General features: G+C 54.4%; 2 protein-coding genes across 10 annotated transcripts in view; one reads left to right on the top strand and one right to left on the bottom strand.

Moving 5' to 3' along the window:
* The first annotated feature begins 4,265 nt into the window (after nt 1-4,265).
* Engase (endo-beta-N-acetylglucosaminidase) lies at nt 4,266-18,178 on the top strand. Of its 5 annotated transcripts, none has more exons than XM_032913067.1 (14): nt 4,266-4,407; nt 7,601-7,671; nt 7,806-8,007; nt 9,598-9,746; nt 10,157-10,314; nt 10,774-10,922; nt 11,129-11,294; nt 13,354-13,457; nt 13,765-13,873; nt 14,023-14,213; nt 14,585-14,733; nt 15,438-15,546; nt 15,823-15,937; nt 16,117-16,819. In XM_032913067.1, exons 1-14 carry the CDS (start codon nt 4,367-4,369, stop codon nt 16,531-16,533), a joined length of 2,130 nt encoding a protein of 709 aa, XP_032768958.1. In that variant the 5' UTR covers nt 4,266-4,366; the 3' UTR covers nt 16,534-16,819. The 5 variants fall into 5 exon arrangements, with proteins under 5 accessions (XP_032768958.1, XP_032768955.1, XP_032768956.1 ...); XM_032913064.1 differs by lacking the exon at nt 4,266-4,407 and adding an exon at nt 5,392-5,669; XM_032913065.1 differs by lacking the exon at nt 4,266-4,407 and adding an exon at nt 5,393-5,669 and having other exon boundaries at nt 15,441-15,546; nt 16,117-18,178.
* Nucleotides 18,179-18,715: 537 nt separating this feature from the next.
* Nucleotides 18,716-27,926, bottom strand: part of Rbfox3 (RNA binding fox-1 homolog 3) — a 438,537-nt gene continuing 429,326 nt past the window's right edge. For 3 of the 5 annotated variants that reach the window (XM_032912140.1, XM_032912142.1, XM_032912141.1), the window contains 6 exons: nt 27,169-27,222; nt 26,918-27,050; nt 26,323-26,503; nt 24,387-24,454; nt 23,262-23,340; nt 18,716-20,198 (listed from right to left, as the gene is read on the bottom strand). In XM_032912140.1, the coding sequence (XP_032768031.1) occupies nt 20,196-20,198; nt 23,262-23,340; nt 24,387-24,454; nt 26,323-26,503; nt 26,918-27,050; nt 27,169-27,222 (518 nt within the window). In that variant the 3' untranslated portion in view covers nt 18,716-20,195. The remainder of the gene's footprint in view (nt 20,199-23,261; nt 23,341-24,386; nt 24,455-26,322; nt 26,504-26,917; nt 27,051-27,168; nt 27,223-27,926) is intronic. The other 2 variants (XM_032912143.1, XM_032912144.1) reach the window with 1 other exon arrangement.

The raw sequence follows: 27,926 nt of genomic DNA, 5'->3' as shown, positions 1-27,926 counted from the left end.
CCAGAGGGGTGTGTGTCTGTGTGTCTGTCTGTCTGTCTCTCTCTCTGTGTGTGTATGTCTGTGTGTGTGTGTGTGTGTGTGTGTGTGTGTGTGTGTGTGTGTGTGTGTGACTCTCTATCTGTGTGTATGTTTGTGTGTGTGTGTCTGTGTGTGTCTGTGTGTGTTGGAAGCTAGAAGTTGCCATTCAGTGTCTTCTATTATGTTCCACTTTGCCTTGTTTTGTTTTTCAACATCTGAAGCTCTTTTATTTTTTATTAACAGTAAGATCCAAGATTAGTTTTTTGTAGCCACAGCCAGCCCTGCGAGAACATCTGGCCCTTAGAGCTGACAGAGTTTGGTGTAGCCGTGTTGGGTTTCTGGGGCCTTGGCCAAAATGCTGGTAGACCTCTCGGTCCTTCTGAGGCCCGGACAGGAGCACAGTGTCACGGTTCTTGGGAGACTCCAGGGCCAGCTGGTTGATGGGGAGGATCTTACCAGCAGCCTTGAAGATGTGAAGATGTGACTTTGGCCCAGACGCTTGTCACACGGTCACCCGCAGTGCACACACAGTCAGCTTGGACATGTCATCTGTGACTGTTCCCAAACAGCTGTTTTGTTCTCTCAGTCAGGAAGCTTTGTCCAGGACAGGGACAGAGCCAGCCAGCAGGTGCCACTCACAAATAACCTTTCCAATGAAACCTGATTGGGCAGCTTGATTAACAGCTGCAGGTACAGGTCCTGGCTCTGGGACTCCTTGGGCCAAACATTTCTGTTCTTGTTGCGTGCAAATGTCAACAACCCTGATGGTGCATCTGCTCCCCCAGGTTCAGACAATTTACCTTATTTGTAAATGTGTGCCTCACGGGTGTAGATTCCTGTGGAGACCAGAGTGTGTGGGGAGCATTGAATGCCCCGGAGTTAGAAATACAAGCAATTGGGAGCTGCCCCAACGTGGGTGCTGGGAACCAAACTAGGTCCTCTGGAGGAGTAACAACCACTTAAAAAACAAAGATTTATTTATGCATGAGTTTCACCATTGATGCCTTCAGCCACACCAGAAGAGAACATCAGATCCCATTACAGATGGTTGTGAGCCACCATGCGTTTGCTGAGAATTGAACTCAGGACCTCCGGAAGAGCAACCTCTGAGCCATCCCTCCAGCCCCTCCACTTATATTTTGAGACAAGTTTTCCCACTGACTGTGGCTCTGACAATGAGTGAACCCAGGAATGCCCTGCCTCTGCCTCCCAGCACTGTGGTTACAGACACCACGATCGATCGTCCTTTTTCATGGGTGTTGGGGATCCAAACCTAGATCTATTTTTCCCATCAAGCACTTTACCCACCCATCCCCATCCCTCAGCCCTCTAAATGTATCCTGACTTACAATATTTCAGTTGACTGTGTTTATCAGGATGAGTCAAGAAACAGATACAGTTAGACTTGATGGGACGGAACAGTCCCTCCAGGATAGTGTCACTGTCCCCAATTCCTCCCATCTCCTCCCAGGTCCTGCCTTTATTCCTTCATTTTCTATTGCAACCGAGATTCCTTTTCAAGCCCCACCTTAAGCTGGTTATAGCACCTCTGTGAGATATTCACAGCACTCAAGTGGCTGCCTGGACTCCTTTGGAAACATTGTATACTTTGTAAACTTTGTAAACCCTCAAGGCAGGAAAGCTGCCAGCCCCCTCCCCATTACCCATGCCAGCAGCCAGGCCCCTCCCCCAGACTGCCATAACTATCACAAAGGTCATCCGCAGACCCTCAACAGGACCCTCCCCAGATTATGCTAATTTTAGGTGAGGAGGCTGAACAAAAGCCACCAGTCCCTGAACTCAGAGAAACCTACCAATCCCTGAACTCAGAGAAACCTACCAATCCTTGGACATGAAAACCCACTAACTCCTGAACAGGAAAACCCACCAATCCCTGAGCTCCCCCAAGCTCAGGACTTGAAATCCCACCAATCCTCACCCTGGAAATCTCCAGCCTATAAAGCTCCACCTCCCAACATAAGCCCTATATAAGCCCTGTGTTTTGTCCAGTTCCCTGCCGCTGTCTGTTCCCTCCTGGGAGTGTAGGCAGCCACTCCTGGATTCTTTTCTCTATACCCTGGACCCTCCAATAAATCTCTTTTATGAGATTTGCTTCCTCATGTGATTATCTTCAGAAGAAGACAAGAAGCAATGAAGAGAAGACGGGAGAGGGGAAGAGAAGGGACAGGGCTGAGGTTCCTGAGCTCCTCAGCTCAGCTGGGGATACCCTCCCCTGGGAGCTGCACTGCTTTTGCTAAAGAGGCTTTCTCTCAGTGCTCTGTGATTCTTGAGCTCCTGTCTCTCAGGATGTCCTTCCATTGGGACACTGTTGTCCCTCAGAGCTATGTAGTTCCTTGGCTCCTGTGTCTCAAAATGCCCTTCCATTAGGACACTGTCCCACCTCAGAGCTCTGTGGTTCCTGGGCTTCTGAGTCCTAGGACACTTTCCCATCTAAGCAGAGAGGCCAGCAACCTCTTTCCTTCTTTTGCTGATAAATAAGAAAAGACAATCTCCAGCCCTTATTGATCTATGAATGGGAACCCCAGTGTTATCTGTTATTACCAACAGCCCTCACCTCAGTGCGGGATAAAAAATGTTATTTCTGGAGCCAGGTAGGAATGATCATGGGCTGAGAAACAAATTTGGTTCACCTCAAATTCCATGTCTCAGCGTGGTAGCAGTTTCATGGAGCTTTTTGTAGTAACAGAACAAAGGAAGTTATAGACTGAGACATCTTTGAAATACACTGTTGCAAACATCAATCAGGTGCTTACAGCACAAAGAAACATCTGTGCAATAGGTCTCCCATGCTATACCGTGACATTCTTAGCTCTGAGTTGGTGGAACCTAGAGGCCTGTTTGTACCTTCCAAGGGATTTACCGAATAGTCCCAGGACATTAGGTCACAGAGAGGTGGACAGTGGCTGTTCCAGGGGCCAAGACAGCCCAGAGATAATCTGTGATTAGACCGTAGACCTGCAGTGTTCCAAATTCTCAATAATCGTGGAAGTTCAAATCGGCTTATAAAATGTAGTTTCTTTCCAGGAACTTTTGCCCGTACATCATCTCATATTTAGCTACTATCACAGACGCAGGGTGTGCTAGGGTCAACCAGGCAGCTTTGTTCCTGGGAGAGCCTGCACGAGGTGGTCCAGATTGAAGCTATGTCTACTCTATGGAGGATCCAGGAGTCTGCTTCTGTCCTATCATCCTGTACCCTCTCATAGACTCAGGAAGCCGTCACAGTTCCAACCATCGGATCCTCACCCTTGCCTCACAGCCAGCGGGAAGCAAGGCAAGAGAAGTGCAGTGCTCGGCTAGAGCAGCAGACCGCTGGCCTCCCACACCAGCCCTCAGCTTCACTGATTGTTCTTCTTCTGGTCTTTGAAGCATTAGAGGGGCTGAGAAGGAAGGGGCAAGAGAGTTAGGCCATGTTATGGGATGCTGTCCTCTGGGCACAGCACAACCACAGTCGTCTAAACTGATCCCTAACTCAAACGCCTTCACAAGGTTGGCCTAGCATCATCCCCTTGTATGGGGAGTGGGGAATGGGGGGGTGTCAGATCATTAGACCCTAAACTGAGAATTCAACCAGTTCTTCTTCCCCACTTGTCCTAGACGCACAGGTCTGGGGGGAGGAGGGTGTCTAGAGTACAGAGATGGGGATTTGGGGGGTGGAGGGATGATGGCCATCTACTTAGCTTTCAAGATAGCTATGTTTGCTCCATGAGGCTTCACAGTGGATGACCGTGTTTGGGCGTGTGGGTAGTAGCCCAAGTGACCTGCTACCTTCTCTCTGTCCAAGCCCCACACAGAGCTCCCTGTCCCACCCTGGGTCAGTGGAAAGAGGTGTCCTGGCAACTCTGTCCCACAGACCAGTGTATTCTGCTCCCCAGTGCCTCTTCCCGGCTGACTGGCTAGCAGGCAACACAACCAGGGCCTATGTTCAACCACCTTAGTCACCGTCTCCACCCTTGGCGTTTATGGATGCTTGGGGCCTCATAAAGCTCAAAGCCTGTAAACAGTAATAAAGAGGCCCAGAGAACTTGGCTTGGGCAAGCTGCAGTGGGGCCAGAAGCTGTAAGCTGCATAGGGGTATTGAGCTCAGGGAGGAGAAGCCATTTCCTCATATCTGGCATTTCTTCTCACCGCTCTGAGCACAGACCATCAGGGTTCTTGTGACTCTCTTCTGTGCTTAGGTACTGAGGAGGTGCCCTCTGGTAGATGCAGCTTCCTGGGCCCTGCATACTTCGGGGGGGGGGGATGTATTTCCTGCAGAACACAGGCTTGGGAGTGAGAAGAATGTTTTCAGGAGAAAACGATCCATGCTCACCGTGCTGACCATCCTATGAGGTCTAAGTTGTACAGAGAGATGGAAACTCCCTCCAGGTCAGCGGCACTGTCCCTCGTCCCCCCCACCTGCCTTACTCCTAGGTTTCCCATTGTAGCTGGTTATGACATCCCATCAAGCCCCTCCTTAAGCAGGTTATAACACCTCTTTCTTTTTTTTTTTTCTTTCTTTCTTTTTTTTTTTTTTTTTTGATTAATGAGAAAAGACAATCGCCAATTCATTGATTAATGCATGGGATCCAAAAGACTCAATATGGAATACAGGCAACTGCAAATGCTGAGACTGGGAGAAACAGTCCTCCCCAGGCAGAGCCTCTCCCAGTTGCTTATTCAATACCAGTCAGCCCTGAAAACATCTACCTACCAGTAACATTACAGTACTGAACAGGTGATATATATATACATACACACACACACACACACACACACACACACACACACACATATTTATATCAAACTTAAAGAAATAAAAATCATGAATTTGAGAGAGATCGGAGGGTTGGGGATTTAGCTCAGTGGTAGAGCGCTTGCCTAGGAAGCGCAAGGCCCTGGTTCTATCCCCAGCTCCGAAAAAAAGAACAAAAAAAAAAAAAAAAGAAATAAGAGAGAGATCGGATGAGGTACACAGGAAGGATTGGAGGAGAGGGAAACTGATGTGATTATATTTTAATTAAATAAAAGCAGAACATGGTAGCACGTGCCTGTAATTCCCGCAACTGGAGATGGGAAATAGATCTCATCCAGGGATCCAGGCAAGCTAGGCCACCAGTCTCTGTGGCCCAGTTCCGGGGCTCATTGCTACCGTGTACCGACTTGGTGGTCGCTGGCAGATTGCTTCAACTATCTGGGCTGCATCTCGATTTATTGGAAAGAGATCTTCGTGGCTAACTCTAAATCGCACTTTTTTTTCCTTCGGTCTCTTAAAATCCTGGGTTCAGGATCCATGCAGTCCCGCCTTTCTCCCAGACCCCGCCCATCAGATCCCGCTCGGCTCTCCGGTTATTTAACTCCGGCTCTACACCCTCTCCTGCAGAACCAGGTCAACAGCCGGAACTCGGTGTGAGCCAACCGCGGCGCCGCACACTCTGCATTGGCTGAGAGCTGAGGCAGGGGCAGGCCCAGGCTTGCGATTGGCTGTTGCAGCGGGGTGTCTGGAGGGCTTAGCGGTCGGCGGGCGCTACCATAGTCATGGAGACCTCGTCGGTGCTCACCCGGGGGGCTTCACGGCAGCGGGGCTCCACGGCCCCGGAGAAGCAGGCGCAGGACCAGCCAGAGCGGAGGCGGAGGAGGCAGGGGCGGAGGTGCACACGGCTGGGCTTGAGCTCCGGGTCTGGGCTGGGGTGGCCATGCTGCCTGTCCCTGCGCGGTGTGACACTGTCCACTGCTCACGGTGGGCTCCCTTCTTCCTTCCTTCCATTCCCGGCTGCAGACGGGCCACCCGTGCAAGCTAGCAACTCCCTTGTTCCTAACCTATGACGGACCCTGTCCCAGACCATCGGTGTCCGGTTCTGTAAGGCTGGGGCCAAGGCTACTGCCCCTACCTTTGGTCTTGTTGATTAAGTGATCCCAAACGGATGGCTTTCTGTTTGGGTGATACTTGAACGGAATCTTTAGGGACGAGAAGGACTGCGCTGCATGGATCAGAATGGGCACAGGCACTAAGGCAGGAGTGGGCAGACCTACCCACCCCTCTGTTCCAGGGTTGTAACCCCATGGTCGGTAGGATGTTGGGAAAGGTATCAGCGCAGACTTAATGTGTCTCGCTTTGTTTTTAACCCCACAGCAGTGAGACAGATGGGCCGTTCAGATTATAGGGTGTTTGCTGGTAATAGGAAAGGTATTTCTGGGTAGAAGCAATCCTAAGAAGGTTCTTTCCTTCTTACAGGTGACAAAGGTTGGCAGGGACAGACAGAATCGCTCTGAGTTTCTTTGGGTGCAGCTGAAAGACAAAGAAATCAGCCAGGGAGAGAGCCATCCGGAAGAGGAGTATTTAGGAGTGAAATTTGAAAGGGGGGGGGGTTGCATGGCCTGATGACACAGGCCTTAAATTCTAACTTCTTGAGGGTGTGAGGCAAGAGGATCACAAGTTTGAGGCCAACCTGGTGTAGTGAGGCCTCATCTCAAAATAAAAATGGACGGTCTTGGGTTGGGGATTTAGCTCAGTGGTAGAGCACTTGCCTAGCAAGCATAAGGCTCTGGGTTTGGTCCCCAGCTCCGAAAAAAGAAAAAAAAAAAAAATGGACGGTCTTTGGATAGATTCATGGCAGAGTACTCGCCTAGGATGTAGGAAGTTCTGGGTTTGAGCCCCTAGCACCACAAGAAAAAGATGACATCTCCATTTTAGCCTGCCACTGTCTGGCCATCCCTGCAGTTCCAAGGGCTCCTCAGTCTAATTACAGAGGGTCAGAGTGATTGATGGTAGAACCTGTGGAGGGAGCTCAAGTCACTCCTGATGGCTTCACGCCCTGGGGGGTTTAGAGAATGCCAGCTTGGATATCTATGTGCCTAAATGGCTACTATAGTAGTGTCTTCTCACTACTCTTAGATACTTTGAAACATATTAACAAATGAACACTTCCTGATTTTGCTGTACTCAGACTTTGCAACTTCGTGAAGCCAAAGTCGTTATTCCCTGTATTATTCAATTGCTGAAGAGGGGTGGGGTGAGGTGGGGGCAGTGAGTGAGAGCCCCCCCCACCCCCGCCCTCCCTGCCACGTGTGTGGGCAGGAGACTGACCCTGGTCCTGCCCTCCCAGGGTTTTCAATTTTGCTAGTACTTGAAGACACCATATCCCTTGGGTGCAGAAGGCCCGTGGCTCTAAGAACTGTTTAGCCTGGGGTTTTCACCTGTTGGGTAAGGTCGGCATTTTTAGGTGTGGGTTTTCATTGGCGTGATGGAAGCTCTCCTGTCTCTGGGGCCATGCATGCCTCTGGTGTGTGTTTTATAAGTCACGTCCAATGGTATCTAGCTATTTGCTGCCAGCTGTTATTTCCCCTCTGGGGGGCTGAGAGCACAGCTCCGTTGACAGAGTAGTCACCTACCATGTGCAGAGCCCTACTTCAGTTGCCGTACAGATGCAGTGTGGTAGAGCATCCCTCCAATCCCAGCTATTAGAAGGTGGAAGGACAAAGATGAGAAGTCCAGTGTCACCCTTGACTACACAGTTCCAGACTGTCCTGGGCTACATAAAACAAAAGCAAATTAATCTTTTAAAACCCACCCTTGGCCTAGGATCAACAAGGATCAAGAGGAGGAAGCTGTCTTCAGAGATGTGGTCAATTTTTCCCCGGATCCTTTACCAGGTGAGGTGACCAAAGTTCCCGCTAATGTCCCTTCCTGTCCACCACAACCCCCACTCCTCTCTCTGTCAGAGTGGTAAGTGTATGCACGAGTCCCCTGATTTCCACCATTCCTTATGGTTCCCTCCATGGACCAGCTAGATATTATGACAAGGATACTACCAGACCTATCAGCTTTTACCTATCAACGCTGGAGGAGCTCCTGGCCTGGACCCCCCTCATGGAAGATGGCTTCAATGTAGCCCTGGAACCCCTGGAGTGTCGCCAGCCCCCACTGAGCAGTCCCAGGCCCCGGACCCTGCTGTGCCACGACATGATGGGCGGGTACCTGGAGGACAGGTAAGACCCTGGCGCAGCACTGGTCTTACTGGCCATCCCGGGATGGAGGAGGAGGGAGAGGAGTCCTAGAGTCCTGGATGGAGTTACAGAAGCAGGTTCTAGATGGGCCTCTGACACCTCAGAGAGAGAAACTCAGTCCTAGGTTAAGCGTCCCGTGGCAGAGGCAACGTGGAATTAATTGAGTGCACTCTTGTCTGTTTTAGCTGCCCCTGAAGAGAATCACCTCCTGGCCCAGTAGCCTCATCCTCATCTGATTTGTCTTTTGCGCTTCCCCTATGCTCTGTCATGGTTCAGGCCTCTTGCCCTGGCTTCCTGTGCTCCTTCTTTCCCCCTCACTCTTCCAGCTATGCACAGCCTAGCTAGAGAGACATTTTAAACATCTATCAAACCTTCTTGGATAGGATGATTGACAGGAAGCTGAGTCAGAGCCAGCTGCCCAACCTGGGATGTGACCAACCTGTAGACCGAGGGACACAGCCCTGAGGGCAGCGCTGACCCAGGGCAGGGAGCGGAAGCCAGAGATGGCCTGTACTCAGCCTTCCTGCTTCCTTCTCTTTTATCTGCCCTCAGAGGCCAAATGCTGTCTGTGCAGTTCCTGTGGCCTGCGCTAGCTCCCTGGTCGGTGAATGAGCTTTGCCCCAAATGCACCATGATTCATTTTTGAGACTGGGTTTTGCTATGCCCTTTAGTCTGGTGTAGAACTAACTCGTTATGTAGCCCAGCTGGCTTCTAACTCCCAATTACCCCACCTCTGGTGCCACCGTGCCCAGCATGCTCCTGACTGGCTCCTCGTGTGTCTGTGAGTGCATGTGCGTCTGTGTGCATGAACGTGGGGGCCAGAGGTCAGCCTTGGCCATTGTTCCTCAGAGGCTGTTCACCTTGTCTTTGAGACACACTTCCTTACAGGCCTGGAACTCACCAAGTACGCAAGGCTAGCCCGTCAGTGATCCTCCTCCTTCCCATCCCTGAAAGTACAAGTATGCTATACTATACCTGGATTTCTAATTTTTTAAATTTTTTTATTTATTTATTTTTTTTCTTTTTTTTTTTCTCTTTTTCTTTATTTCGCAGCTGGGGCCTTGCGTTTGCTAGGCAAGTGCTCTACCACTGAGCTAAATACCCAACCCTTTTATTTATAATTTTTAATAGATTTATTTATTTCATATATATGAGTACTGTTGCTGACTTCAGATACACCAAAAGAGGGCATCGGGTCCCATTACAGATGGTTGTGAGCCACCCTGTGGTTGCTGGGATTTGAACTCAGGACCTCTGGAAGAGCAGTCAGTGTTCTTCATCGTTGAGTCACCTCTCCAGGCCTAATTTTTTTTTTGTTTTTTTTTTTTAATCTGTTCTGAGGATTGAAGTCATCCAAGGCAAGCATTTTATTGACCGACTCGCCCTAGCTCCCGCTCCTGGCCGCTCTTGACAGAAGAGCCTCAGGTTGTTCCTTCCCTCACCCCTCCCTACAAGGTCTCACACGGCAGGTTCAGTCAGAGCCAGTGACCGGGACAGTCAAATCTAATCCAGGAGTGATCACTGCGTCCTGATTCTGTCCTGGGGCCCGACCCTGTTCCATGTCTTCACCAGGTTCATCCAGGGCTCAGAGGTGCAGAATCCTTACTCCTTCTACCACTGGCAGTACATCGACATCTTTGTGTACTTCAGCCATCACACGGTCACCATCCCCCCAGTGTGCTGGACCAACGCCGCCCACAGGCACGGGGTGTGTGTGCTGGGTAAGAGCCAGGCGCTTGGTGTACCTGTTGGGCAGTCCTGAAATTGAGCAGTAGCAGTGTCCATGGGCTCGGAGGGGTGTCCGCACACTCTCCCAGAGAGGATTAGCGTGTGGGCAGGGGGGTGGTGATAACATAAGATCAGCTGTATATGACGGCTAGGCAGAGGGGCCCGGAAAGCAGTACACACAAGAGTGGTGGCTGGTTCTGGCCCCAGGCCGAAGTTTGCCAACCACTGGGTCAGGTTAGTGCCTCTCCAGCTTTGTTCTGCGTTCTCCGTGACCACATCCCAAAGGACCCCTGACTGAATGGCTACATTTTCCTATAGTCCTGATATCCAGGGAGTATGCTCGTCCGAGCCCTGGGTCAGAGGAGAGCCATCCGTGCAGCCGTTTCTACCTCTTGTTTCGCAGGGACCTTTATCACAGAGTGGCAAGAGGGAGGCAAACTCTGTGAAGCCTTCCTGGCTGGGGATGAGCGCTCCTTCCAGGCAGTGGCCGATCGGCTGGTCCAGATTGCTCAGTTTTTCCGTTTTGACGGCTGGCTCATCAACATTGAGAACTCCCTGAGCGTGAGCATTTCAGTGGGGTCCTGGTGCCCGTCCCCCTCTCCCCTCGCTTTGCAAGTTCCTTTTGCTTGCTTCTCCTGACCCGACTCCTTGCTTTACTCCTGGCCCTTGGCTTGATCCCTTTTGCCCTGGACCTAACCACCAGCCCATAGCAAGCAAGATCCACTTCTCACATTCCAGGGAGGACTGACCGTGCTGTCTCTGATTGCCGGGAAAGGAGGGCCCTGCTATTTCAGGAGCTCCTCTGCTGTGCCCTCTCTGGCTTCTTCCTCAGTGTGCTTGCACCCTTTCCCCTATCCCTGTTTCAGGTTCATGTGCATTTTCTGTAACCACTGCGTCGTCCTGTCCCTGCATTTTTGGTGTGGTTGGCTCTTGTGGCCTCCGCATCTTCTGTACTGGGTTTTTTCTCATGACAACCATGCCGGGCCTCGCAAAGGTCTGATCTCCCTTCCTCTCTTGCAGCCAGCTGCCGTGAGGAACACACCTCTGTTTCTCCAGTACCTGACCAGACAGCTCCATCAGCAGGTCCCCGGAGGTCTGGTGCTGTGGTATGACAGTGTGGTACAGAGCGGACAGCTCAAGTGGCAGGATGAACTGAATGAACAGAACAGGTGAGCATGGGGCGGCCGTGAAGGAAGACGAGCTGCCCGGGGCCACAGGGCATCCCGTGTGGGACCACTCCCCACAGGGCGGAATGCGGCAGGCACAGACAGCCCCAGTCCCTGGGTGATGTGTACCCATGAGCGTCAGGGAGCTAAGAGCAGCTAGGTGCCCCATCAGCTGGGTCTGGCCTCAGCCGGTCCTTGCCACCTCTCAGGGTCTTCTTCGACTCCTGTGATGGCTTCTTTACCAACTATAACTGGCGGGAGGACCACCTGAAGAGGATGGTGGCGCAGGCCGGGGAGCGCCTGGCTGACGTGTACGTGGGCATAGATGTGTTTGCTCGGAGCAATGTGGTCGGAGGCCGTTTTGATACTGACAAGGTAGGTGGTGGCCATCGAATCAGGGCTGCTGGTCTGCATGCCCTCTGTGGCCTCTGCCTGGGGAATCTTCCATCCTCACTGGTATCTCAAAGGAAACCAGGGTACCCTGGAACTCCTGGGACCCGTCCTGTGTCTCTCCCAGCCATTCCTCCAGTCACACGCATGGATCCTGTCCCCACGCCTGCATCCTTTTCCACGGGGCACCGAATGCCTCCTGGGCCACGTGCAATGCTTCGGAGCACGTCGAGTGACCTTTCACACCACTCAGCAGACACTGGGGGCACGCAGGGGACTGTGGTGGGCAGAGGTGAAGCAAGTGGTCTCGGGGAGAGGAGGAAGGGGGGGGGAAAGGTGAGAGCAGGCTCCACTTCTGTCTGTCAGTCCTGCCTCTCCCTTGGGTGCAGGGCTCTCAGTCATGAGGAAGCCGTAGATGAACCATTTAACCCAATGCCCGGGTTTCACCTCTGTTGTGGTAAAATACCCTGACAAGATGCAGCAGGAGACATGGGGTTTAATCTCAGGCTACAGCGCGTCGGTGTGCAGGGAAGCGAAGGCAGCTATCATAGCAACCAGGACCTGTGGGAAATGGCCGGGATGCGTGCTTGTTTTCAGCTAGCTTTCTTTGCCTTCCCCATCTCTCTTTATTTTTGAGGCAGGGTCTCTCTTTGTAGACACGGCTGTCCTGGAACTCGCTGTGTAGACCAGGCTGGCCTTGATCTCCCTGTCTCTGCCTCCTGGGATTAAAAGGTCACCCGTTGCGATAGTCTTAGAAACGGCACGACTGGTTCCCACGCATCACCACTCCACCCTCAGCCTTTGGTACTCTCAGACCCGGGCGGTCACTCCCTGGCATTAGTTCTGTCACCGTAGGGCCATATAGAACTAACATTAATTTATCTCTGATTACTATTTCTCCCGGCTGCCTCTCTCCCACACTAGTTCCAGCACTGGAGCACCATATAGAAGTAACCTTAATTTATCTCAGCGGTGGCTAGTTCCAGTGTGGCACCATGCCACGTTAGCCTAGCTCTCTTCTAGCCCCAGCGGTCTCTCCACTCCCATTGCTAGTCACCCTGGCCAGCCGGGAACTCTGGTCCCAGCCACCTGGTAATATCAAGACTCAACAAACTGTAACCCAACAATCAGATTTACATGTTAAATTCTCAATGCACAATGCACCCACACAATAAACTTACAACCAGTTGATAAGGATATAAACCACCCACCTAGATAAGATACGATTTGTTCATCTAGACACACAAAATCCTGTACACATCCACCCCTTAAGAATAGCCATAACAACCTGTAAATGGGCAGAGAGAAATCTTAACATCCACTGCCATGTTCTCTCGGCTGCTCCCTCTTCTGGCTCCGGTCTCCTCTGCCTCTCTAAAACTTTTCTCCCGCCCATCCTTCCTTCTAGTCCAATGACAGGCCTCGTTCTATCCTGTACCTGCCTTCACCCACATGATGACATCAACCTACAGTCACCACTCCCAGCTTTTCCTCTTTTATCCTGTTTAGGACCTCCCAGCCTAGGGAATGGTACTGCCCACAGTGGGCTAGGTCTTCCCTACATCAAACAACAAGACTAGTATCACACCTGGGCATGCCCGCAGGCAGACCCAACGCAGTCCATCTCTCACCGAGACTCCCTTCCTAGGTGTGTCAAGTTCCCACTAAGCAGCACACAGTTACATGACCCAGGAGCTGCAGATTCTCTACCCTCTGTGATTCTAGTAAGTTGACTAGTAAGAGGTGTCTGTGAAGAGGAGGCAGGATGTAGAGAGTCACAGTGAACTCACACTTCCCTGCTCTGTCCACCGAGACAGGCTCCTTCATGGCTGAGTCCTCTCTGCTTTCCTTCAGCCGCCTCTCCGACACCCGCTTCCAGCTGGCATGTGAGGAAACAGGGGTGAAGCCCAAGGCCCTCTTTCTGGAGTTGTGAGGGAGAGCTTTTCCTAGCTGGCCCTGCCTGAGAGAGCCTTGCCTGTGAGCTGGCATCCAGAAGGCCCGTCTGGACTCTGGTTCAGGGTCTCCCTGGTTTCTGTCTCCCCAGTCACTGGAGCTGATCCGTAAGCATGGCTTCTCAGCGGCGCTGTTTGCTCCGGGGTGGGTGTATGAGTGTCTGGAGAAGAACGACTTCTTTCAGAACCAGGACAAGTGAGTCCCCGAGGGCTTTGAATGGGCTGGCAGGAGAGAGAGTGTCTCTGCTCTCCAGCAGGGTGGTGACTGGGGGACAGAGGGGGTCAAATGAGAGCAAAGCGGCCACCCTGGCAGCTCCCTGGGAAGATTCTGGAGACCAGTCGGGCAGGAGGGAACAGAAGGAGAGAATCACTTCCTGCCGATGGCCTCTAGCCTGCCCCAGGCTGGGTGACAGAGGCACCCTCTTAGAGAGCCCCCAGTTCCACACAGGGCTGCAGGGTTATAGACTGGCCCTCTCACCCTGACTCCCTCTTGCCCCCATCAGGTTCTGGAGACTGCTGGAGCGCTTCCTGCCCACACACAGTATCTGTTCCCTCCCCTTTGTCACTTCTTTCTGCCTGGGCCTGGGCACTCGAAGAGTCTGCTATGGCAAGGTATGTAGGTCAAGGTCTCTGTGTCTGGTCTCTGCCTAGGATGGGCAGGAGGGCTGTGCATGGCTGTCGATACCTCCTCCTTGCACCCCTGCTGTCCACCTCTGAGGCCACTGCCCCTGTCCCATTTGCCACTTTTCCTCTTTCTCCAGGAGCAGGCAGTGGGGCCCTGGTACCACCCTAGTGCCCAGGAGACACAACCCCTCTTTGGTGAACATAAGCTGGCTGGTGGCAGTCGGGGCTGGGTGAAGACACACTGCTGCCTGGTTGACGCCTGGCACGGGGGCAGCTCTCTGCTGCTCCGGGGCCTGATCCCGCCTGAGGTTGACAGTGTAGCCGTGAGGTGGGTGAGTGACGAATGAGGTGTGTGGGTCTCTGTCTTCTGCCCTCCTCAGCGTCTGCAGCTAATTGGGCAGGGGGTCTGCAGGAGCCGAGCAAGGACAGGCGTTAGATCTCAGATGGCTTCTTTTCCGTTGCGGCGAGACATACTGCACAGCGCCCCTGTGGCTTTCTGAAGCTGTGACAGCGGAGTGCAGGGCCAGGCAAGAGTCTGAGACTACCCACTGAGTTGTACTTCCCGGCATATGGCTGCTTTAGACGGTGCCCGCCCGTGACCTTCCAGCCTACAGCAGTCTGGTCACCCCACTCCGAGACAGGCAGGGAGGGGCTCCGGGAGGAACCTCTTCCACCTCTCATGAAGTTTCCCTCCTCCAGGCTGTTCTCTATGCACGTCCCAGTGCCTCCCAAGGTTTTCCTGTCCATGGTGTACAAGTTTGAAGGCTCAACGGATGTCCAGGTGGCTTTGGAGCTCACGACGGGGGATGCCAGCAGCTGCCATGTGGGCGGTGTGTTGGTGTTAAATGGTGAGAGACTGGGTAATTTCATGGAAGGGAGGTGGAGAAGGCCCTGGCTCTGGGCGGGGCTTCTATGGGCGGGGCTTCAGTGTACAGGGCTGCTGTGGGCGGGGCTTCAGTGTGCAGGGCTGCTGTGGGCGGGGCTTTTGTTGGCAGGGGCGGGGTGTGTTCTGTGGGCGGGGTTGCCGTGGGCAGGACTGTGGTGGACGGGGCTCTTATTGGGGGTCTTATTGGGTGGGAGTGCTGTGGGTGGGGCTGCTCTGGGCAGGGCTGGGCAGCTCCCACCTTAGGTGGAATCTGTGGCTTGTGGTCATAGCCTGCACACTTATGACCCTGCTAAGCAGCATTGGTCTTCTGGGCAGGTTAGATACAGAAGTCTCTTCTCTTTGGGACAGTGAAGTGTTCACATTAGTAGGTTGTGGAGATGGCAAATTGGTAGAAGTCAGGATGAGTGAATCTGGCCTGTGACATACATACACCATACTTATCCTCCAAAGTGTTTCCTTGTGTCCAAGTGTCTGTCCCACCAGGGGTCTTACCTAGACACCATTCTCCCCCATCTTCCTCACCAGGGGTCTTACTTAGACACCCTTCCCCCCTCTCCCCCTCCCCGCTGCCCCACCAAGGGTCTTACCTAGACACCCTTTCCCTGCCACATCCTGTCCCTCGAGTTTCCCTGCGGGATTCTCCTTTCTGAAGCCCATGTCTTCCAGCAGAAACTGGCACACGGTACAGCCCCAGACCCCTCCGGGTACCCCCAACCAGGCTGGCCAGATGGGCCAGCAGTTGTGGCCAGCAGCTCAGTGGGGGCTGGATTCAACGGTGAGTCCCTCTCCTGGCAAGTCCCATAAGGCAGTGAGCACACCGTGGGGGAACTTAGAGTGGCCCCTGAGAAATCCCAGAAGAGAGGGAAGGGGCAGCCTGGGTTTGGCCGACCAGGGTTTGGCAGCAGTGAGACAGAACAAGGACGTTCCTTACAGGAACCTGCTATAGTCCTGGGTCCCATGACCTGGAATACCCTTGGGTTTGCTTCCCCTTCATGCTGTGGCTAGGGGCCCTCACCCAGCTAACTTGTGAGCAGCCTGTGTGCTCTTTCAGCTGCTATGAGGTAAACCTTCGTGGGTGCCTGCTCCAGGACCTCTTGGTGAGCTTCTCACGGCCGCCAGGCAGCCGGGAGGAGGAGAGCTTCATCTGTCGTCTTGGAGAGATCCAGGTGTGTATGTGGGAGTTGGACTTGCAGGGAGAAGGGGGCGGATGGGGACCGTCTGGGCCCTCTGGGAGGAGGACTGGGTGGAAGAAGGGGTGGATGGAGCACTGAGGAGTAGGTGTGAGGAGATGTCCTTTATGTACTTCCTGGGCATCCAACCAGGAGAACCGTCTCTCTCCTATCAGGTGGTTGATGCCAACAGCCTTCTGGCCCCTCTGCCCCGGGTGCAGAATGTCACCATTTCACAGCTACGCTGGCTTCCTCTGATCTCTGGGTCTGAGGGCCTCCCTACCCGGCTCCTCCTCAGCTGTACGCTGCACTGGTCCTACCTGCTGCCCCGAGCCCGCTGCTTCCGGATTCACTGCTGGGAACGGACAGGAAGCAGCTCTGCAACAGAGGAATCCCCAGGGACAGAGAAGCCCGAGTTCCTGGGCCTGGCTTTTGCCAACCAGTACCGCGTGGTGGACTTGGCAGTGGAGGCTGCTAGATTTGGGCAGGACGGTCGTGTTGAGTTCCTGGTGGAGCCTGTCCCCAGGGAGGGTTTCCTGGTGCCTCAGGATGAGTGGGGAAGGGCAGTCCTGCTCTACTCGGCCCCTCAGTGAGCCCACTCCAGAGCACAGAACCTCCTTGCTCAAGGCTTGAGGTCTCTCCTTGGCCAGCTTCCCAAGCCTGAGTGGATGGCTGACGATAGCCGGATCCCCAGGAGACAAGGTCTCCAGGTTCTGGCTGTGATCTCAGGAAGCTCTGGCCCATGGGTACTAGGTGAGTCACCTAGCACCCACATCCTCCTGTAATGCTCTCCATGGGATGTGGTTCTCAAGGAAGAAGGAGAGAGTTTGAGGTTCCTTCCAGAAAATTCTATAAAGGCTGTTTCTCCTAGGCTGAAAAGATGCTTCTGTTGAGAACGGCGGCCATTAATCCCCATAGCTTTGACAATCAGAGGCAAACTGCACTGGTGGCAGTAAGGCTTCTTGAAGACTGAAGCAACAGTCAGGGTAGGAGTGGGAGTCAGGGGTGCTCCCAGGGTAGCTGGAGTGGTGCTCCCCAGGACCAGGAGCACCATCAGGTGGCTACTGGCACCACACCCCCACCTGTACAAGATGGGCCAGTCACATTTCGGACTGTCTGGATGGTGGCTCTGGCAGCTGACTGTTCCAGGGAACCCCACGTCCCTCGCCTGTGCAGTATAGGCCATTGGCTATGTGAAGGCACAGAGGGTGCCGGCACCTTCTTATGTCATCCAAGAGGCAGGTGAGCCCTGCCTCCCTGCAGGCGGTGGCATCCTTAGCTGTACCGAAGCCCTGTAGATGACACTAGGCTGCACCGGAACTTCCTGCTGTGCGTCTGTGTCTCGGGTGATGCCACCTGCACTTTCCTGCTGCTTCTCCTAGTGTTTCATGCTCAGGACCTCTCACATCCTTTCTGTGTTCAAAATGTGACCCGCTTTGGCACAGCTCTGTGGTCCGACCTGTGGCCCTCATGCTGTAGTATGGGGAGAGGCCACAAGATGGCAGAGTGGCCTTTGCCATCTTCTGAGGTATAGGGGTTGGATGGGTGGGGCTTCCTCAGATTCCTGAGTGTGTGGCAAGGGAGTGCAGCTCCAGCCTGTATGGGCTGAGCGCTCCTCCCCCCACCCACCATCTTCCCTGCTTCCCTGGGCACCCTGTTCTTCCGGAGTGAAGTGTAAGGGTGAGACTGGGAACATTCTGCCCTGTTTCTCATGTGGTCCTCCCAGGGCCTCTGGTAAAGCCTAGGCTACTCCTGTACCCCAGCTCTGGGATGGGGGAGAGGCCCTGGGGCCGTGCTGGCCTTCCTCTGGCTTGTCGTCCAGAATCTGCCCCACCCCCACCCCGGGGGCCTTGGCTCTCCCACTCCCAGCCAGGGTTCTGTGTGGCTGGAGTGGAGTCAGTGGGGAGCAGGGCAGCGCTCCTGAATGCTCTCCTTCCCCGTGGCACCGAGTCTGCTTTTAAAAGTGCTGGTTCCTTCAAATATTTTATGCAGAGAAGGAGAGAAAATTTATAGTGGCAATTATTCCCTCACAGTCTGGCGAGCAAGCAATTAGAAGTAAGGGGGCTTAGCAGAGCCACAGCGTGAGGCAGAGCAGCGCAACCTCACTTCCCAGGAGCATGGTCCCCAGTCCCAGCAACGCTGGCTCCTACGCAGGAAAATTAATCTGCCGGCATTTAAGCCTCGGCCCCTCTGGTGGATATAATCGCTCGGAAATAAATTATCCAATGTGAAAAATGAGACGTCGAGTCTTGTGTGATCCAGCTCCAAAGCTTTGGGGTTAGACTCTGCGTCTGGACCCCGTGCGGACCTCAGCCCTTCCCGTCTAGCCCCCCTCCCTGCTACTTTCCTGCCTCCATCAGAAGTCGGGACTCAAGAGGGAGGCTGGTGTTGCCGTGGTCACCTTGAAATGAATGTAGGGCCACAGCTCAGGGCATCTACACCACAATGGCCTCAACTCCCTGAACACCAGGGCCCTGGAATACCCACCACAGTGCCTCTGCTTCTTTAGGCCTGACTTGTCCCAGAAGCCATGGGGCCATTCTGTTCCACTAGCCTGTCTTAGGCTGGGGTGCACCGGGCCAACTTGAATAAGGGGGGTGGGAATTTCCCCAGTTATTTTCCCTATTTATGTGGTGTATAGCTTCCCCATTACCACCTGCCTATCCAAGGGCTGGGCCCCAAGTCCCATTCCTTGGGTGCCCCATTCCTCCCAACCCCCATCTCCCCCACCCCCACCCCCACCCCGTGCCGGGAACTGTTAAATCGGAAAGGGCCTTCCTGGTTTGAAGAAAGAAATCTTTATTAATCTTAATAATAATACTGTTAATTTGAATGGTCACACCGTGGAAGCATACAGAATGGTAAGAAAGGAAGCCTGGGGCTCGGCTGCAGTCCTGGGAGGGGCTGGGAGGAGGGGTCCGAGCTGCTGCGGGAAAAGGGTCCGAAACAGCAGAAGGCAAGGGGCTCTGTACAGAGGACAGAGCCGGAGGCAGGCGCGGGGCTATGTACAACAGGAATAGAAAAGGAGGGTTCCGTTTCCATAGCTTCTGTGGCTGATGCTGGATAGAAAGTGAGGTGATTTATTTCGAGGTGTCATGAGACAGTGGTGCCGCGTCGGGAGCCTTGGTTTCTGTTAATTTTTTGCTGTTAACCCTACTCCACCTATCCCTGCCTTGCCCAGGGGCTTCTCGATACCTGTTCCCTGTTCCATCCTCTGGGCCTGCTGCTTTCCTCTGACTCCCTTACTTCACCTGCTCAGGGAGCAAATGGGCTGCAGCCCAGCCGGCCTCCATTGTGGCAGGGCCAGCCCAGACCTTCCCCATCCCTTGTCTTTCCCATGGGTCCTGCTCTGACTGTGGCCCTCCAGACCCAAAGCACCTTGGCTCCCAACCTCGAGGTGCAGCCTGGGGCTGGCCCGTCTCATTCCCCACTCCCCAGCAGAACCGAGCCTACAGATGGAGTGGAAAGAAGGGCTGGGTCCTAGCAGACAGCTGAGGCTGGCCTTCGAGCCCACAGCGCCTCCTTCTGGGAGGCTGCCACAACAAACAACCCTGTGCCCGAGGGCCCACCTGTCCACGTTCACAGCGTGAGGACTGCGTCCCCACTGGCTGGGCTCTCTTTGTTCTCTGTAGCCGGAAGCTTTCTCACATAGGGGAGCGGAGCATGGGGTGCCCCAGAATTCTGGAGCCGTGTCAGCCCTTTGCATCGGGAGTTGGAACCCAGGGCGGCTGGTTGGATAGCTGACGGCACTGGCAGCACATTCAATGAGGCCAGGCTGGAGACCTGGGATGAGTGATAAGCCGCTGGCCCCTAACTGCTCCAGCCCCTTCAGGGCTCAGCAGCCCAAGTCAGCTGGCCGTTCCTTCTCAGGGGCCTGGTCCACCCTAGGAACCCCCTGTCTGGGGAGCAGGGTGGGAAAGGAAGACTGGATAGATACCGGAGCCCCCCCGCCCCACACCCACTGGCCACGTTTCCCCTTCAGGTCTTCCCCAGTGCCTGGCCGCGTCCCCACTGCACCGCCAGCCAGGCAAAGCCACTCTCCGGCGCCCCCTGGGGGACGAGCTCCCTCGGTGCGGGTGTACGCCAGACGTGGACTTGGACTTGGTTGGATGCCTCTTGGTTTGGTTGGTATTTTTTTTTGTTGTTGTTGTTGCTTGGATCTTAACATCTTTTTTTGTTTTGTTTTTTGTTTTGTGATTTTTTTTGTTTTTTTGTTTTTGCCCTTCATGATCCGAGAAGGAGACGGTGGAAGGTTTCACTACAACAGAAACAGAAAGGAGGGCTTGCAGTTTCGGGGGGGGGGGCGCAGGGGGGGGGGGGGGGGGGGTGGGGGGGACGTGACTGTGGTCTGGGGTCCGACCTGAAGCCACACCTCCCCCTAAACCTGCCCTGAGGCCACACCCCCCCAAACCTGCCCATATCCCCACCACAGCTTCTGGGACCACACCACAAGCCAGATCTAAAGTAGGACCATCTCTTAGCGATGGGCAGAGCTGGGGCAGATAATGTCTGGACCCGGTAGAGGGCAGGATATGGCGGAGGAGAGCTGCAAACGTGGAGGCAAGAGAGCAGGGCTCTATTCACAAAGGAGCTAGATGGGGCTTACAGCTTGGGTCACCTTGTGGCCCTGAACCCCCAGAGTGGAGAGATTAGCATCTGCTAGTTTTCTAGGGTTTCAGCCTGACTTCGGCTTGGGACTCTGGGCAGTGGGGCTAGGTAGGTCCCCACAGGCCACAGAGGCACACACATGCTAACCGAGGCTTGGGTGGCTGCAGGGAGGCCAGAGGAAGGAAGCCGGTACTGTGTCCCTGGCCTGACCACTGAACCCTTCTCTTTCCTGGAATGGACCTCCACAAACCATCTGTTGGGTCTTGGGGATGGGTGGGGTGGCTCTGTAGGTCAAGGAAAAATATTCAGAGCTATCAGCAACAGGAGCCCGAGGAGGTGGTCAGACTCAGGGAGGGTCTCCAGATCCACAGGCAATGCAGGGTAAACCTTGGGACAGGGGCATGTTCATGTATGTAAGGAGTCCCAGAGCCAGGGTGACCTCGGCAGTACTGCACACAGAACAGTGTGCGTGTGACTACTTGGAGAGGAAGGATCATTAGTAAGCTTTAATAGAAATGTTAACTTCAGTTGAGTGGAAGCCTGGAGAGGGGATGCAGCTACTCCTTGTGAAAGGCGGGCAGAAGCCCCTCCCATTAGGGGGGATCCTACTGGCTAGGCCTGGAGCTCCTCTGTCAGCCATCAAACCCTGGGTGACCAGGCCTGCAGGGGCTGGCTGAGGTGACTCTGAGGGAGATTTGGCCTGGCACTTCTGGAGCCCCGAGGGCCCATGCTGCCCTGAGGCGTGGGCACGGCCCTGACAGGGCACCATGCCGTCCCCCCGGCCTGGCTCCCGCTGTATGCATACCATACCTGAAGTGGCTTGTACAACAACGTCAAGATAGGAAACCAAGGTTCAGACATACAGGAAAACCAGGGTCAGAGACACACACACCAGCATGGGTGGGGTGGGGAGACCAGCTGGCTGGAGGTAAAAATCTATGGACTTTATAGAGTCGCAGAGGGTCAGCTCGCTGGTCGCTGACTGGGAGGGGCGCACTGTCCTCCGGGCGGTTGTGCCTGGTGTTGGGACTGTAGGGTTTGGTTTGGAATAAGCTGTGGTGTGAATGCTGTGAGGGGGGGTCTCTTGCTAGTAGGGGGTGAAGCGGCTGTACCCTCCTCGGCAGAGGCTAGCCTGCAACATCAAAGATGAAAAACAGCCAATCAGTACCGTCTTTTGGCATCAGGAGGAAAAATCAAAAAGGAAAAAAAAATAAGGAAAAGGGAAAGAAAGAAAGAAATAGCTAAATCCCGACTTCTTTCCCCCAATGGTATTTCTTTGGGAAGGATGGGCTTCAGGTTGTCATGGCAACCAAGGGGGCCTAGTTCCTCTGTGGTGGTGGTCATGGGGCTGGGAGAGGTGGTCCTCTCTTGCTGACTTTTGTTGCCCAGGCTGGCCTCGAACTCATGGTCCTCCTGCCTCTGCCTCCTTCAGCAAATCCTAACGGTGTGCACCACCACAACCGGCCCTCTCTTGCAGACTTTTATTCTGTCTGTGCCCCTTCTTGGGGCACACTGAGCCCACCGTGCCCTTTGGTGGACGGCATCTAAATGTGATCTCTTCGTAGCTGCCGGACAATCCTGACAGGGTTCCTAGGCTGTAGCTCTGGGGCCACTAGAGCCTGAAGGGCACACCTACTGGTTGCAGCTCCTACCCTGCACCTGAGCCTCCCAGAGCTCCCTAGGTTCACCTCTGTGTCCTGCCAGGGAGGTGTCTGTGGAGTCTCCCACCCCTAGCCCCAGGTTTTGCGGGAGATGGGAAGAAGGGAGCAAATCCAGGAACAAAATGTTGGGGAAAGCCCCCGTAGCATTAAAAATTAAACAAACAGGGAAACAAGAGTGCTGGGGGAGCCAGCAGCAGCTTTTGGCTAGCCACGGTCTGGAGGCTGAGCTCTGCAGGCAGTCTGTGGGCCCAGTCCCTGCTCTCTTCCTGTGTGGTTGTGGCACCGTCCTAGCTAGAGCCCCTACAGGCCCGCTCAGGATGGCTGGGCCTTTAAAAAAAAAAAAAATCAACAAAGACAAAAATTCCAAAGGAATAATCAAAACCTAGGGAGGTAGGAAAAAAAAGATCCATGTTGCCTCTCAGCCCTCTCTTTCTTTACTGCCCCCCCCCCAAATGTTTTCATCTTTGATGCTGGATGCCAAGCTAAAAACATACAACATCCCTGGGGGTGTGGGCGGCACAGGAAGTAGGTGTTCACTGGACACAGACTGTGGGCACAGAGGGGCCGGGCACACACACACATACACACATACACACACACACAGACACACCAACCCACCGACTCTCCCACCCTGCTGGGGACCAGATCCCCGGTGTCCCCGGGGCAGGCTGGGAAGAGGTTTTGGTGAGAGGGAGAGAGTTGCTGTGTTTTAACCCTCTGCCAAGTGTGAATGGAACCTGGAGGGGTTAACCAACTCAAGCACTTCACTGGAGGAATGGGTTACATCTGCCCAAACTGCCAGGCCTCTGGAGCCCCTGCAGAGAGGCTGTACTGATTTCCTTTGCTCTCCTGAAACTGGGAATGGAGGAACCTTGACGGGGATAGTGGTCTTTATGCTTCCCAGAGGTGTGGTCACAATGGAGGATTGGTCCCTCCCTCTCAATAGTTCTTCCCAAGTCTAGGCAGTGGCTAGAGCTCTCGGCCTCTCCCTGCAGCCTCGCCCCGCCCATTATGGGATGGATCTCCTCCTCCTTACTGGAGGCTTTTCTTACCATGGTTCCGATGCTGTAGGTTGCTGTGGGGCCGATGGTATGATGGTAGGGATCAGCAGCCGCATAGACTCTACCATAACTAGGGAAGAGCAGGGAGGGGAGGGTGCAGGAGAGGGGCGGCTGAAGCAGGCACCAGCTGGCCAGCCTCCTTCCCGAAAGCCCCTTCCCTCCCCCATGACACCCTCTCAGCTGTCTGACCTTCCTTCCTGTTTGGAAGGAAGTTTCTGGAACTTAGCAGACTACCCCTTCCTTAGGAGCAACGTGTTCTGATTAGTGACAAGGGGTGGAGACTGTCGTTCTTAGAAAATCCATTTGACTCTGCCCTGAGCAAGAACTAAGGGCTAAGATCTGGGGGGAAAAGGTTTGAAAGAAGAGAGAGATGGAGGTGGGGACCAGGAACGTTATGACCCAAGAGGTGGCACCCTGTCCCAGGTGACCTTCTGCTCACTTGATCTGTGCTGTGACAAGTTCTTTAGAGGACAGGCCTGGGCCATGTATGCCTCGTACATTTTACAAGGTGGGGTAGCAATACTGTATGGAGGGCATGGGTTGGAGGGTCCCACCAACTACTGGAGGATTCTAGCAGTTCCCAGGCCACCGGGGCACATGGACAGGTGTGATAGCTTTCTGTAGACAGATCTACGATATGGCTCGAACGGGAACTCTGAAGCTACCGGGCCAAGTGTAAGGGGAAAGGCACTAGGCTTGGTCTCGGTCGAGGACTGGCCCCTGAGCAAAACAAGGCAGCACAGACTTAATCCTGGGCATGATCACAGCTGACTGGAAGAAGGGCTGGGTGCTCCCAGACACATAAACTGGGCTGTTTCCAGAGGCCAAACGGAGGCGTCCCATTGCTTTCCTTGTAAGAGGCCTTGAGAGCTATCAAACCTCTGTCTTGAGAATCAGGTGCTATCTGTTACACGGGCTAGAAGGAAGTGACCAGTCGGGGGCTCGGTTCATGGATCTCTGAGCTGAGTCTGGATTTGTTCCCTTTCCAGATCCTCCCCTCACCAGTCACAGGCCTCCACCCATAGGTCCCGTGGTGGGTGGGGCTTCCTGTCTGTCTGGACCCAACCCACAAAGAACCCTCCATGAGCCCCTGCAGCCTGCTGCTCCTAGCCTTACCTGTCACTGTAGGCTGCGGCGGCAGCTGCTGCTGCTGGCTGAGCATATCTGTAAGCTGCATAGCCTCCCTGCAGGGGAGGTGGGAAGGAGAGATGGCAGACGGGTTTAGTGAGGCTCACTCTTGTTGAAGCAGAGCCAGAGATGCTGGAGAGCACAGACCCAGCAGGGCCAGGCCCTTAGGAGGGGCTGCAGACCTCCTCAGGCCTCCTGGGAGGCCTTGCACTCCCACCTAGGTGTAGGGCAGCCTAGGGGGTCCTAAGAACCTGATCTGTGGGTCTGATGTGGGGGGAGTGTGAGGACTTGACTATTCAAGATGAGGTAGGGCTGTCGGTTCCTTCCTTCCTTCTTCCTTCCTACTCTCCGTCCTTCCTCCCTTCCCCTTTCCTTCCTTCTTTCCTTCCTTTCTTCCCTCCTTTCTTCCTTCCTCCTTCCTTCCTTCCTCCTTCCTTCCTTCCTCCCTTCCTTCCTTCCTCCCTTCCTTCCTCCCTCCCTCCCCTTTCCTTCCTCCCTCCCCTTCCTTCCTTTCCTTCCTCCCCCTTCCCCTTTCCTTCCTCTCCTTCCCCTTTCCTTCCTCCCTTCCCCTTTCCTTCCTCCCTTCCCCTTTCCTTCCTCCCTTCCCCTTTCCTTCCTCCCTTCCCCTTTCCTTCCTCCCTTCCTTCCTCCTTCCTTCCTGTGTCCCTTCCTCCCTCTCTTCCCCTTTCCTTCCTCCCTTCCTTCCTCCTTCCTCCCTCTCTTCCTTCCCCCCCTCCCCTTTCCCCTCCCCCTTCCCCTTTCCTTCCTCCCTTCCTTCCTCCCTCCTTCCTGTGTCCCCTTCCTTCCCTCTCTTCCTTCCTTCCTTCCTCCCTTCCCTTTCCTTCCTTCCTTCCTTCCTCCTTCCTTCCTTCCTTCCTCCCCTTCCTTTCCTTCCTTCCTTCCCCTTCCTTCCTCCTTCCCTTTCCTTCCTCCCTTCCCCTTCCTTCCTCCCCCCCCCCTTCCCTCCCCCCTTCCCCCTTCCTTCCTCCCTTCCCCCTTCCCTCCTCCCTCCCTTCCTTCCTCCCTTCCCCTTCCTTCCTCCCTTCCCCTTTCCTTCCTCCCTTCCTTCCTCCTTCCTTCCTTTGTCCCTTCCTTCCTCTCTTCCTCTCTTTCCTTCCTCTCTTCTCCTTTCCTTCCTTCTTTCCTTCCTTTCTTCCTTCCTTCCCTCCTTTCTTCCTTCCTCCCTTCCTCAAAACCACTTGTAATTTCAGTGCATAGTAACGGGCACTGATTGTATCTCTGGCAGCATGCTGTTCCTGGCCCACACTAAGTGTTCACAGACCCACCCATGGCCCAGCCGCATCTTGAACGCTGACTCATAGGAAGCCCACAGGTGATTCTGGACAGCCTGGAATACCAGGAAGGATGAAGGGGCCCTGGAAGGGATTCGTTCAGACAATGCCTTAGCCTTGGGCAGTGGAGAGTGAGCTACAGAGAGCTGCCCAGGGCCAAGGCACAGCCAGGTTTGTTCTGTGAGACGCTCACAGAGGTGTCAGAGCCACAGAAAGTGATGAGAACAGTTTCAAAGGGAGATGGAGGCATAGAACCTCACCCAGAGAGAATGAGCGCCTCAGGCCTGCCTCTGTTCTCTCTCAGGGCCTCCACATCAGGCAAGAGAGTTCTCAGATGCTGCTCTTAGTACGGCTAGGAATGGGAGAGGGCCACTGGCTGTCCCTCATATAACCCCTGTCACATGGAACAGGGTGCCGTAGGCTTACAGGGCTCCTGGGGCAGTCATTAGCGATGGCTGAGGTAAGGATGGAGTACCCAAACTGAGGTGTGCTGGCGTCTCTAGAGATGCCATGGGCCTATGTGCGCTGGTGCATGAGCGCCGAGTCCACAGGGCGTAAGGGCAGACGGACTTCTCATGGACAAAAACAGAATATGCTGGGCTTGTCCTTTCCCTCCCCAGGGCTACACTTACATAAATCTCAGCACCATAAAATCCATCCTGATACACGACCCTGGAAGCAAACGGACAAGAGAGTGGTGGGAACGCTGGAGAGGTGGGGTAGGCCGGCTCCGGTGTCTGCTGAGGAGGGAGGGGGCACGGTGCCAGCCCCGCCCACGGGACTGGCATTTTAACAAGCGTTTGCTCCAGTGCCCTGTTTGGTATAACAATAGAGTAACACCCTTGCTGGTCAGCTCCTTTCTCCCAGAACCCAGGGGCCCATCAGCCCACTCCTGCTGCTGTCCTCCCTTCCCCCCTAGGCAGCTGTCCCCTTTAGCAGTAGAGGGCAGGACCCCAGGGAAGGGACCAAAGAGAGCTCCCAGGAGGCACACGCCCCATTTAACATTCAGATGACGTGACGCTGATGGCCCCTCAGAGGCCAGCCAGCCCTGGAGGTGTCCCCCATGCTGGAGTACTGATGACACAGGCAGTTGCAGCTCTGGGTTCTGAGGTCCCCACCATCTGTCCTGCCCCACAGCCCTGGGAGGGCTGCTGAGCCCCCTTAACTGCTTGGGGCTGCCTCCCACGCACCCTGACTTTCCTTCAGCTTCCCCTAATGGGTACTCACGCTCCGTAAGTTGGAATGGGGGGCGGAGGTGGTGCAGCTCGAAATGTATTATACACGGCACGGCCCCGGCCCCGCAGGTGCGCACCCCGATAGGCGACGGCGGTGCCCGTGGTGGGGTAGGGGAAACTGGTCACTGCAGAAAGGGGCACAAGAGAGTGGGAGAGGGGAAGCGAAGAGAGGGCCAAGGCTTACAGTCCCACCTGTCCCACCTGCCCCATCCCACCTGTTCCTGTCCTCCCCACCGCCATTACCTGCATAGAATTCGGGCCCATAGACTGCTCCTACCACAGGGTTTAGCTTCCAGCCTAGAACAAAAAGAACATAACCGCTGGCCTCCCGCACATATTGCCGCCTCTCCTTATGCCTGGGACCTCCAAAGGCAGCAGGTAGGTAGGCCTACAGGGACACCTCTGCAAATGGTAGGACCCCATCCAGGAATGGGCAGAGAAGGTGGGCCATTGACCTGGGTCCCCCTCCCCATCTACAGCCACCTGTTACAGGAGGAACAGCCAGCAACCCTACTCTGGTGTTCTTAGGTTCTCCCTGCACTGTGACTTCCCCCAGCTTGCTCCTGGGCACCCTTGTCCCGGGGCATCAGAAGCTTGGAGTACAAGGGAAAGGGGAGAGACAACTTGAAAACATCTGTATCCAGGGCTGGGACAAAGGATTCACCTCCTGCCCGAAATCTCCCTGCTGCCCTGAGGTTCCTGGGGCTCTCTCTTCCCTGAGTGATGGCTCCCACCCTCTGCACTCTCATCCCAAGTCTTTCTGTTGGGTTGCTGGGGAAGAGGGGAGGAAGGCCATTGGATTGAAGAGAAGAATAGTGACAGGGTCAGCAAGATGGCTTGGTGAGTAAAGGAGCTTGCCACTAAATCTGGTGACCAGAGTTCAAATCCCTGGGCCTACATGGTGGAAGGAGAGAAGCAACTCTTACAAGTTATTCTCTGATCTCCATACATATGATATACTTACACACACACACACACACACACACACACACACACACACA

This window comes from Rattus rattus, chromosome 9 (assembly GCF_011064425.1).
Source record: "Rattus rattus isolate New Zealand chromosome 9, Rrattus_CSIRO_v1, whole genome shotgun sequence".
Lineage (NCBI taxonomy): Eukaryota > Metazoa > Chordata > Mammalia > Rodentia > Muridae > Rattus > Rattus rattus.
Note: the sequence above shows the minus strand (reverse complement) of the source record. Positions and strands in the feature narration are given on the sequence as shown.